Source organism: Euprymna scolopes, chromosome 14 (assembly GCF_053919585.1).
Source record: "Euprymna scolopes isolate OS-2025 chromosome 14, ASM5391958v1, whole genome shotgun sequence".
NCBI lineage: Eukaryota > Metazoa > Mollusca > Cephalopoda > Sepiida > Sepiolidae > Euprymna > Euprymna scolopes.
In genome coordinates, this window is record NC_136495.1 from 120,216,408 (window position 1) to 120,229,452 (window position 13,045).

At 32.9% G+C, this 13,045-nt stretch overlaps 1 protein-coding gene across 12 annotated transcripts in view; it reads right to left on the reverse strand.

Annotated features, from left to right (window-relative positions):
* LOC145293255 (vinculin-like) overlaps positions 1–10,482 on the reverse strand; it is a 317,004-nt gene extending 306,522 nt beyond the window's left edge. For 9 of the 12 annotated variants that reach the window (XM_080139842.1, XM_080139840.1, XM_080139841.1 and 6 more), the window contains exon 1: positions 10,008–10,456. In XM_080139842.1, the coding sequence (XP_079995968.1) occupies positions 10,008–10,064 (57 nt within the window). In that variant the 5' untranslated portion in view covers positions 10,065–10,456. Of the gene's footprint in view, positions 1–10,007 lie in introns of all 12 variants that reach the window. The other 3 variants (XM_080139845.1, XM_080139844.1, XM_080139843.1) reach the window with 1 other exon arrangement.
* Between the last annotated feature and the right edge of the window lie 2,563 nt (positions 10,483–13,045).

Consider the following 13,045-nt stretch of genomic DNA (forward strand, 5'->3'; position numbering starts at 1 on the left):
CAATGACAAAAATACAAAAAAAGATATCCAATGACAAAAATACAAAAAAAGATATCCAATGACAAAAATACAAAAAAAGATATCCAATGACAAAAATACAAAAAAAGATATCCAATGACAAAAATACAAAAAAAGATATCCAATGACAAAAATACAAAAAAAGATATCCAATGACAAAAATACAAAAAAAGATATCCAATGACAAAAATACAAAAAAAAGATATCCAATGACAAAAATACAAAAAAGTAAACTGCAGGTCTTTTCTTTTAAGAGCTCAAAACAAACTGACTGAACACAAAAAATGCATTTACATGCACTGTTGGTAAAAAACAAAATTTGCATAATTACTTTCTCAACTGTGTTCTAACAATCATTATCAGGCGTTACTAACAGCTTCCTCCTCCTTTCACATATGCAGCACACATCAGCTGTCTCTTTGAGCAACATGACCCATGACCTCTTCGAAAGTGGTTGGCTATTATTTCTGTTCTCCGAAACCAAATAAAATTCACTTACCTCTCTATAAGTTTATCATAAGGTCAGTTAAAATATGTCTAACTCTGCACACCTTTGCTTGGAGGAGTGCCACAAGCTTCAGAGACTGATTCTGAAATTTCTTTTTAGGGTGGTTTTACCAGAGAAGAGGAAAATCGTCAGTGTGTTTCTTTAAACTATGGAAAAAAAATTTAAGAAAAACTCTTGTGGGACATGAATTCTACTGTAGGTGACTTGATCTCATCAGTAAAAACGAAAATATAAATAAAATTGGCATAAGACATTCATTATCCAACATATAGAAAAATAGTTGCTACTCCAAAAACGTGAATCGTTTAAAAACAAAACCCTGCATCTATATGCATTATAGGTCTGTCTGTATTATGTCAAACGTATCAGTTTGAGTAAAGTCTTTAATATTACTCAAGTTCGATAGGGTGCATATAAAAGAAACATTACTTTTTGCCTTAAGAGAAAAACTGAACCATAATATTTGACCATAAGATTTCATCCAAATTATACATTAGTTTCAATGGAGAAACAAGTGAATTATAATTTTCATATTAAAAATACAATTTGAAATCAAAAATTTCTTTCAAAATATGTGTAAAATATTTCATTTTGAATATAAGTTCCCCAAAACGTAAAAATCTATTTAATCATAATGCACATGTAAACATGACACAGCTTGCTTGAAAAGTGGCATTTCATCGTCAGTGAAATAAGGTTTTTAATCAAATTAAAAGCGTTTTGTCAAAAACATTACATAATGGTTTGATATAAAAAGATGTTTTGAAATAATATAGATAAAGATATTTTACAATTTTCTTTACGTTATAACTGGACCCCATTCATTTTTTTCTTTTTTTTTTAACCAATCTTTGGCCAAAATAATTCAGTTAATGACTTTTTCGAAAAAAAATTGTGTGTGTGTGGAGGGGGGTGCAGTTTATACTAAACTTACCCAGCGAACTGCACATCCTCTAAAAATGTAACAAGTTTCCTTCATTTCAATTGTTATATTCTGTTTAACATTGGTTTTTACATGCTAGTATGTAAATTGACTTCAAAATTAACCCATCTCTAACCAAGTTTTAATTCTTTTGCTCAAAGCCATTTCCTCCTATGCTTTTCTTAGTTTTACTCTGTCAATTGTGCTAATGGTTACATCTCAAATGATTAGCGAATCTCTCGATAGAGGCTTCTTTTCTAGGGCAATTGCTCTTGATATATCAAAGGCCTTTATATAGGGTATGGCATAAAGGTCTATACCACAGGATTTCCAGCTACGGTATAGCTGGAAATGTCTTCTCAATTATTAAATCATTTCTCTCTAGTAGGTTCATAAAAGTAGTAGTTGATGGGCAGAAATCAGAAACTCACAGCATTAATGCTGGAGTCCTTTAAGCGTCCATCCTGGGCCCAACTTTCTTCCTGATCTTTATCAATGATCTCCCAAATCACATTCTAAGATCATACATAGACATTTATGCTAATGACACTACCATCTATGGCAACATTTCCAAAGCCACAAATGACTAAGTTCTGATTCTCTCTCCTCTGATCTTGAGCATGTGGTACAATGGCGAAGGGGGTGGCTGGTTAATTTTAATGCATCTAAAACCAAGCTTCTATCTTTATGTCAAAAATGCTCTGATCTCCGTCTGGCATCAATTGAAATTAATGGCTCTTATCTTTGGGAGGCTCCATGTTTTGATAAGCTTCTGGGTCTGACTTTTACTCCTGACCTGAAATTGAATACGTATATCAAATCCATTGCGAAGGATGCTGGAAAAATGGTGGGATCCTTCTACCACTGCAGTAGATATCTCACGGCTGATGCAATTCTCTACCCATATAAGAGCCAAGTACGTCCAAGGATGAAGTATTGTTGCCACATCTGGGCAAGAACTATTAGAAAGAGCTTATCCTACCTTGACACCTTGGCTGCTTATGTAACCTGCCGGAAGATGCCAAAGACTGCCAGACGATCAATTCAAAATGCAGCACCCATGCTAATAATGACCAATAATTTTATCGCCCTTCGGGACCCAGAGCACAGTGGATGGAGACGTTGAATTTCTACAGTTCCAGATGAGCATTGTCTGAAGATAGCGGTTTCAATCCTACCCAAAGCCAACCAGAGGATTAATTGGCCAAAACGTGATGAGACGACAATAACTATGGAAGGCAGTAATTACTGAGGATGCAGTTAAGAGATTCAGCATTCCTATCCCGTCGTGGTTAACCATCTGACGAAGGCCAGATGAATAGTTGGCCGAAATGTTGTGAAACAACAACTATGAAGATGAAGATAACCCTCCGCAAATAAATATACAAATTACTCATCTCAAAGAATTCCAATAAATAAATATACTATATGTTAGGTACAATATAATATTCAATAAAGAATTGACTATAATAATGAATACGAAATCAGTATAAATTAGAATATATTTAAGCATATTTTACGGCCATGCAAGGCCGGGTGCCTCTGATATATATATCTATCTCCATTCATGTGTAATCACCTTTTTCTTCACTATATTCCCTCTGCTTCACTTTTTTTGTTTTCAAGTAAAATCTTTGACTTGTTTCATCAAATACTTCTGCATGCAAAATCCGATCCCGCATTTTGCTAATTCCTACCCTCTGATGAGAACGAAAGTATTTCTTTGAAACTCCGCAGATTAAAGACTATCCATTTATCTAGTGTTTCCTTTTCAGATTAAATGTTTTTAAGTCATTTCAAAATGTTTTTTAACATTTTATTAACTATTTGCTCATTATATATATATATATATATATATATATATATATATATATATATATATATATATATAAAGCCTGAAGGACAATAATTGATTCGATGATTATGAAAAGGGCAGTAAATCGATACACACAAATGCATCTATTGGATTGGAATATGTTAATTATTCTCTTGACCTGTACCTAGCTGTACATACTCATTCATTAGCTGCTAGGGAGTTTTTACTTTAACCTCCTCCCTTAAAAAATAGCGTTTTGAAAGTTCGTTTGTTCATCGAATTATTAATTGAATCAAATTGTTATAACTATTTTGTTATTGTTACATGCTTTATTGTATAAAATTATTGGATGTAAGTAGGTTTCAAAAATTTGAATACATTAGGATTTGCCAAGCATTTTAAAACCAATTTTCTATTCGACAGGGTATTTTATGCAGTATACAGACCGTGCTGAAATAATATTTATAAACACATTCTTAACATGGGGGTGGGGTATTTTTTTTTTTTTAACTATCCTGAACTTTCACCTAACAATTCAATAAGCAAAAGATGAATTTAACTTGAAAATCCTACCTAAAAAAAAAAAAAAAAAAAAAAAAAATAGCACGGTCTGTATTTTGCATTAATACTCAACAGTTTAGATCTTCCCCACATGGAGAAGAGAGAGAAAAAAATCATATGCCTAACTTTGCTCTCGTGGGGAGACGAAAAATTAGGCACTCTACCACAAAAAAACAGATTTTTTTTTAAGGGTACGTATTCATACCGTGGTAGCAGCAAACAGAGTCTGGAGAGGTGCTAAAAATAGGAGCATACAATATACAAGAGATTGAATAATTTCTATGTGGTTTGTGTCTTGTTTTTATCAGAGAAAAAGATAAACGAACGAAAAGGAAAGAATAATAAGGTGCAGACTGTGCAGTAACACGTGCGTTTACAAGCGCACACTGATCGAAGTATAAATATGTAAATAAACTTCAGGCTATTTTTATCCTTTCTCGACAAACGACATGGTAAGAGGGTAAGAAATACAAGCAAAAACAGGGATGGACAGAACAAAAAAAAAAATAAATAAATAAAAATATGAAAGACATTAATAACAAGCTGTACTTATTCGCGTCTTTCATCTAATATTTATTTTTATTTATTTATTATGAAATACAAAATGAACGACATAAAACAGTGAACAAACACAAAATGAAACCGAAAAGCTTTTTCTTAAAATACGTAATCAAACCGGAAAGAAACCTATTGGTTATCGACGTATAGGGGTTGATGTAAAAAAAAAAAAAAAAATATATATATATATATATTTAGGTTTCGAAATTTTTTTTTTTTTTTTTTTAATGAGAATTGATAACTAGGGCTCTGACAACAGCATATTCTTTTCATTGTTTTGACTCTAGTATATATCCGACACAGACAGAGTTAATCGCCCGAGAACCACAACATTACAACAGTAACATAACACTGTATATAAAAGCAATGAAAGCATACAAGGTCGATGTAGCTTCTAATATTCTCAAGATTAATGATACGATACACCCGAAGAAAGTTGAGTGAAATGTGCATCTGCATATATAACCAAGATTAAAATAGTATCAATAGTACATCGGCGAATAAACAAAATATTTTAGATTTGTAATTTTTTTTTTTTTTTTTTTTTTTTTTTTACTCTCGGCAGCTTCGTAACTCCTGCTTCCCTTATTTTTGTCCTTTACTAGCCACATTTTATTAAGAATGTTTCCGTCAAAGGGAGAAAAATTGCTGTCTTTCGAGTCAAAATCTATCCATCTTGGATTGGTCAGTTTCTGACCTTGAAGTATTTTTTATCTCTTTGCATCAAGTGGCTTCATGCCTTGTCTTGAGCGATTTCCACAAAGTTTTAATTATTACAATTAAAAAAATTATTCATTCATAATTTCAAGTTAGCATTAATGAACTGTTTTCCTACAAGTAAAACTGCAATGTTGAATCGAAATGACAATGATGTCTGAAAATTAAAGTTGACATAAACTCGTTTTCAATAAAACGATAAATAAAACATTGCCAATGTTTTGTTTTCATTGTCTATTGTCAACAGATAATTTAAAAAAAAAAAAACATTGACAATAGACTATTGTCAGATCTGTCATGCAGCCTGATTTATGTGATAACAGCAAAGAAATAGAAAGTTACTTTTTTTAATGTGTTTGAGGCTAATTCCTATTTCAGTCACGTAAATTATTTAGAACGAAATGGGTTTCAGTATTATTTTAAAACACCTTATTCTTAATTAAACCATGCTTTAATTTATATATATATATATATATATATATATATATATATATATATATATATAATAAAAACGTTTCATCATACATGCGAAACGCAGCAATGAAAAGAAAAGGCTGACAAACAAGTCGAGAATGAAGCTAAGAGCACATAACTCATGTTCAATTTTTAGTTAAAGGACGCTCAGACAAGGAAACTGTTTTATTGTAAAAACGGTTAAAATAAAATAATATAAATATAAATTATCTGTGGATGAAAATGGCGATTCAGAAGCATAAGCGACCCCAAGTGAGACCGTATCAGTGTCAGGTGAAAACCTAGCCGCGATGTAAAAAAAATGTTCCGATTACTAAACCGGACTTCCTTTAGTTTAGTCCAAAACAAATCTGCAAAATATATTTTAAAAAAAGAATTAAAAAAAAAAAAAAAAAAAAAAAAAAAAAAGAACGTGTTCAAAACTTTCACGTGTTTTCCTTACATATCGATTTGCTTATTTTAAATAAAAACAAAAAGTCCGGTTTGGTAATCGGAACATTTTCACATCGTGTTTAGGTTTTCACCTGACACCGCGGTAGGTCGCACTTAAGGTCGCCTATACTTCTGAATTACCGTTAAAACAATGGTTCCGCCATTTAACTAGAAAATTATAAACTTGTTATCGTCTATCCCCAGCTAGCCAATTGTTTATAAAGATGGCAACTATATTTTTCGACCCGTTTTGTTTTTGTTTTGCTTTTTATGTGAACAATGAAACTTTATACAACTGTGTTTTTTAACATGATTAAAGAGTAAAAATAAATTGCCTGTGAGTAAAGCCGATACCATTACGAAGGTCGTGCCTAAACCCATTTTTAGTAATTTACGTGACTCAAATCAAAACAGATTTTGAGACCAGCATTCAAGAACTTTGAACAAGAGGAAGCGCTGTTTTATAGTAGAATTTGTTTAAATATACAAAAGCATTTTATAACCAAAATCGTTTCATTTATATTTCTCAGCATATTAAATTTTCAAAGCTCAACACATTTTCACAATAATAATAATAATAATAATAATAAATAATAAACATACTAAAACACTGAACTTCTTTTTCAATAATTCGCCATTAGGCTAATTTTTTTTTTTTTTTTAATTTTAACTTTCAGTTGTATACGTTTTTAGCGCCTTAAAATTGGTTTCTCTTTGAAAATGACGCTTTTAGTCTATAAAATTATTAGATGCGTAATTTTAAATTATATTAGAATACGAGTTTGTTAAACCAAGTAGAAAAAAAAAATGCAAAAAGGAAAGGAGTTACTGGACCCAGTGGACCCTTCCATTAAAAACCGACCTTGTGTCTAACTTCGCCCTCGTATACATGCAAGTAGAAACAGTATCTTTAAGACAAAAGATGAAATTTACGATACTTGTGCAGTTTAACAGTCTCAAACAAATTTAGAAAGCCATTCTTAATAGGAGTGGGGTTGCTCGGACGGAATTCTAAAATGAAAATAAGTTACTTGGGGATGTTAAACTGCACCAGTGCCAATTTTACTTATCGATTGGGCAAAAGGGTATTTTTTTTTTTACTACAACTCAATCACCGTTAAATTGACAACTTTTAAAAGTTGTCGAGTATGCTGAAAACGAATACCACATTTAAATTTAGTGTAGACAAGTAATTTTCTGGATATTAAGACCTTTATTATCCAAACCCTTATGGTTTCACTGGTAGCAATGTTTTCCCAACTGAATAAGTAAACTTGAATGTGATATTCGTTAAACTAAAAATTTACCGGCAAAAGTAACGATTTCTTTAAAATGAAAGACATCATTTAGTTCAAACTAATTTTGATTATAAAAGCCAGAGTGCGGAAAAGAGAAAGTTTTTAAAACTTTAAATTTTATAACGTGTCCTTCCTTAAGGTCCTAAAAAGTAGGAAAGGGCTTTCTTACTCTGAATTATGGAATTAATGTTTATTATTACATATAAAATATCAGTACTCACTTAAGTTACCGTGCTGAAATAATATTTAGAAAGCCATTTTTAACATGGGGAGCGTGTTTTGTAATCATTCTGTACTTTAATAATACCTAACACTTTAATCAAAAATATATCATAAAGCTTGAATCTAACTTGAAAATACTATTTTCTTTTTTAAAATACCATTGTAACATAAGGGAATAAGCACCAAAATATCTTCAAATAATAAAAAATAAAAAGGGAATGTTCGTAAACAAAGTCAACTTCGCTGCTAAATATGGTACTTATGCAGAAAAGGTACCGTGTTGAAATAACGCTCAAAATTGGAAAAAATAAACAAAATACTGATAGAACCCCCCCCCCCAAACTGGCACGGTGACATTTACTGGGTGGGGGAAGAAAGTATTTTATTTATTTTTAGACTTTTGAAACATTATTGACTCTTCGAAGATAGCACATGCTCTGTCTGAGTTGGCCATGTTATCGATTTAACTTACCAATTTGACACCTAGTTCTTTTTTTAACCTAATAAAAGCATTAAAATATATTAAGACACAAAACTTATCCAGGTATGTAGAAGAGTAATTTATCTTGCCTTTAGTGATATTTATTCGTTATGCATTTGAATTTTTGGTGCCAGTGCAGTGTGCAGTGCACTCTGCAGTGCACTTACTGATCCGCGCTATTTTTTTAAATCGTATTTCCAGGTTTAAAGTTTTATGATATATTTTTATTCAATTGTCAGGTTAAAGTATAGAATAGGTACAAAACACCCTTCCCTTCCAATGTTGAGAATGGCTTTTTAAATAACGTTATTATTCAGCACGGAGTGCACTAGTATCGAATTTGACCATTTTTTTTTTTTTTCGTTTGCTGGCTTCTCTGCTAGATACCTAAAAAAAAAAAAAAAAAAAAAAAAAAAAAAAAAAAAAAAAAAAAAAAAAAAAAATCGTAAAACTAACTTGAGAATGCTAAAAATAAATTAAAATAACACGGTGATTTCTCTGCATAAACACCCCAAATGTTTGTCTTGGAATTTGACAATCACACATTCAACCATTATATTTATTTTATATTAATCGAAGTATTTTTTACGACCTGCCTCAACGTAATATAAACACTCCCAACCTCCCCATGTTAAGAACGGCTTTCGGAAGAAATGCCACCGACCTCGAAAGCTTTTCCTAACATGGGGAAGCTGGGGGTATTCCGAAAACCATTCTTAACATGGAAAAGTGGAAGTGTTTGTACTACGCTAGGGCTGGCTGGGGCAGGTCGTAAAAAAAAATACCTTAATCGATTCAAAGTCATAAAAATTAAACGTGCACGTGCAGTAGCATAAAATAATGCAAACTTTTTAAAAAATCCTATTTTAAAAGGATTTAATTACGAAATTGAATCCACCAGAATGCATTTCTGCGTTTTTTCGTAAACGAGACCGGCATTTAAATCTTACTAATCGTTGCAATAATTATAATAAATGAATTACTTCTGTAACTCTGAAATTTGAAAGGAATTTGGAAACATTTAAATTGTCGAAAAAAAAAAAAAAAAAAAAAAAAATAGAAAGTTACACCGACTTTCAAAATTCTTGGCAAATGCTCAGATATCAAAAGATTGAAACTTTCAAAGTTAGGTATTATTATACAAACACCGTGACAGCGTTAGGGTTAGGGTTTAGGGTTAGGGTTAATTCGCTGTCACGGTGTTTGTATAAATTTACCCAAAGTTATTTACGTTAAAACAATGTTCCTAATAATTCAAATGGTCAGCTCATACACGAATTTTTTTTTTTTTTTTTTTTTTTTTGCTAAGGGCAAATTGTAGTATCTGTTATTCTATAGTTCATTTTTTTCTGTCCTTGGTTGAAGTAAGGGTACTCATGCACTTATTGGTCCATGCTGAAATAACATTATTTAAAAAGCCATTCTTAACATGGGGAGGGGGGATGTTTTGTATCTATTCTGTACTTTAACCTTACAATTGAATAAAAAAAAAACATCAAAACTTTAAACGATTTAATAAAAAAAAATAGCGCGGATCACTCTCTGCATTAGAACGAAAAAAAAAAGCACGGTAACGTAAGTGCATAAGCACCTTTTTATTTTGTCTCAATTCCAGAGTGCCCATTTTCGGAGAGCTGGATTTTCCCCAAATTATATCTTGTCGGTCTTGAGTCTAACTGACATTAGGCAAGCAAATAAGAACCTCGAATATGGTTTTAAAAATAAATGATAATTCCAAACAAAACTGAAAATAAAAAAAATTTCGTCAACGCCAGGTAGATATGGCTAAAATTTCAAACTTCGTAAAAAGGAAAGACCCGAAAACTTAGATTTTCAACTTTGTTTTTAGTCAAACTCGCAGCATTTTCACCCCCTTTAATATAAGGTATTCAATATTCAAGTTCAATGTTTACCTTAAGCCAACAAGAGAAAACAGACCCGTTAATTTTTAAGTAAACAAACTATTAACACAATAAATCATTTTGAAAATAATAACTTACCTGCTGTGCAACCGGCTCGAGAATGCCTTCTATGGTCTTGGTATGAAAGACCGGCATTTTTTTTTTTTTTCGGTAGAAAAACTCTTTTTCCCCCAAAAAAGAGAAAAAAAAATATTATTAATCTTTCTCCGTCACAGAAAGTTATTCAACTTTTTTTATTATTATTATTTAGTCCCGAAAGTAGAAACTAAAAACGGAAAAGGGTAATTCTAAGTGGAATATCCAAGATGGTACGGAGGTCCAAGTATTGAAGAGTAGAGGATGACCACTTGTGGTTCTCCTCGAGTTGTTGTTGACGGGCCTCTCCTCTTCCTCCTGCTCCTCCTCCTCCTCCTCCTCGTTGCATTCAACAGTTTTAAACAGAGCCTCGTTGTGAGAACTTGCCTAAGAGCTCACACACGCACACAGAACACAACGCACTTGCTCGCTCGCTGAATTGATAGGCCCTCACTTTCTCGCTATCCTTCTCTCTAACAAGGTGTAATTAATTATTAAATCGTGAATTTCGGACAGTCTAATTTTAGCATCAATGAGAGGCACTTCTTAATGATTAAGGTTTAAAATATTAGAGAACTATAATTTTAATATTTGTACTATTCACTTGTTGCGTAAGTTTTGAGGCAGTTGAGTTGTCAAGTTCGGTCAGAGGAATTCGAAGGTTAAGGTCAGCCCTCTTCTTACCATCTAGAGGGGTGGGTAGATAAACCTTGGCATCATTGCCAAACAGGGAATGCCGTGCCTCCTTGACATGGCCTTCTTTGTTGTCGTAATGAGATATGTTTTGGTTCGGTTCTAGAAGGCCATCTTCACAGTCATTTCCTATTGTTTGGCGGAGTTTATCGGGGTATTCCGTTCTTGGCTATTTTTGTATCCAACCAGAATGCCCCCTCCCTCTCCTTACAGATGTTATTTCTCACCTACTTCCCGACTTTGTGTCACATCTAACTGCTGTATGAAGCAGTGAAGCAGAAGCACGTAAGTAAGGAAAAATTTAAAGGTTTGGGTAGGAAATATTCCACAGCATTAGTTTTTTTTTTTTTTTTTTAATAATAATAATAATAATATTTATTTTTTTTATGTATTTATTTATTTATTTTTCTTTTCCTCATCGTTTTTTTTTTTTTTTTTTTTTTTTTTTTCTAGATTTATCACTGTCTTCAGTCAAAGGAGGCTGACATCTCTAGACATTTTTTTGAAATTTTTATTTCCGGACCAGAATGTCCCCAAAGCTACCATCCTAGGCTATTGTTGAAAATGGCTTTTCCTCTGTTGGCTGGTATTGTTCTGTGCACTTCTAGGAGGTCCATCTTCCTAGGATTAGCCTTCTCACCTTTTGAAAAGGGATTAGTTTATTGCTAATCTCTTAGGGCGCCTCTTCAGGGGAATGGTGACAGGGCTGCCCAGGCATTTAAAAAAAAAATTTTTTGCAGGCCAGAATGCTCTTCCTCTATGACGTTCACATTTCAAATTCCACTTTCCCGATCTTATGTCACATCTTCCCGATGCAACATGTCCCTTTTGGGAAGAAGCTGTTTTTTTTTTTTTGGGGGGGGGGTCACATAAAAATACTTATGTTTAACTTTGCCCTTGTGAGAAGAGGCAAATAAATAAAAATTATTTTGTTACTAAATTCTTGAGATAAGGATTGATAATTTGTACTATTTGTGTGGTTTTAAAATATAGTTTGAATATGAGGAGTGGCTACAATTTGTGAAGAAGAACAGGTTGAGAGTTTGGTAGCGAAGAGAACATGTCAAAGTCCAGAAGTCGTCCTAATAATGAAAATGCCGTGGGAATGTTGTTAGTCTTTTTATGTTTTCCATTTTAGATTACAGAAAAAGTAAAGTTGATGCGATCATGTCAAGAGTTGGACTATTTGAGAGATAGATTCGACATGTTATGGAGAAGTTTTAATCATGAGATGAGAGTTGGAGTTTTGAGAAATGGTGTCATCATGAAAAGATTAAGTTGCATTTCAAAGGTCTGACTTTCTGAGAAGTGCCGTTGTCATTTTATGGAGAAGATCATTATCATTCAAATCGAATTTTTTGAAAAAAAATGGCTTCGTCATGTTTTTGAGAAAATTAAATTATGATTCAAGTCAGATTTTTATTTTCTTCTTGTGTTTGAAAATCAACAACAACATGAAGGGTTAGTCACATGTAACCGTGTATCAAGAGCTAGTTGTGTCTAGCCATGTACGGAGGGCTAGTAGTGTCTAGCCTTGTATGGAGGGCTAGTAGTGTCTAGCCTTGTATGGAAAGTTAGTTGTGTCTAGCTGAGTATGAAGGGTTAGGTGTGTCTAGCCATGTATGGAGGGTTAATAGTGTCTAGCTGTGTATGAAGCGTTAGGTGTGTCTAGCTATGTACGGAGGGCTAATAGTGTCTAGCCGTGTATGGGGAGTTAGTAGTGTCTAGCTGTGTATGGGGAGTTAGTAGTGTCTAGCTGTGTATGAAGGGTTAGGCATAAATGTGCCATTGTTAGAAAGAGTGATCTCTCAGACAAAAAATATTGAAAAATTGGAAAAAAAATTGATTATTTCATGTAGAATTTTCATTTTGTTTGAAGGAGGAAGGTCAGATAAAAACCTTGCTTTTGATGTGGTTTTCAAACCGCACATGCGCTGTCATTATGTTCTGTTTTAACTATCTAAATTTGTGATGTCATGGGCCTATCGATAAGGTGTTCGCTTACTAGCAAGTTTGTGCCCGGCACATATCAATATTTTTTTTGCTTACAAAATTTTGCTTTCGGCTTCACTTCTGGTTGATGCCAGTCAAGTTCCTTTCTTTTACGCCTCCCTCCTCGCCCCCGTTGTCATAACATTTTTTTTATAGGACCGAGTAATGCCGGGCGCCCCTCCTCTACTAGTTATTTATACAAGGGCTTCGCTTTTCCTTTCATTTTACATCCGTTTTGTTGTGACAAAATATTGGAGTTGGTCTTATAAAAAAACAACAGTGGAAGTTTCCTACTTTCTTATGTCTTTCACTGTGACATGGTTTTAACTTTTGGCAACCTACACCCAACGGTGTAA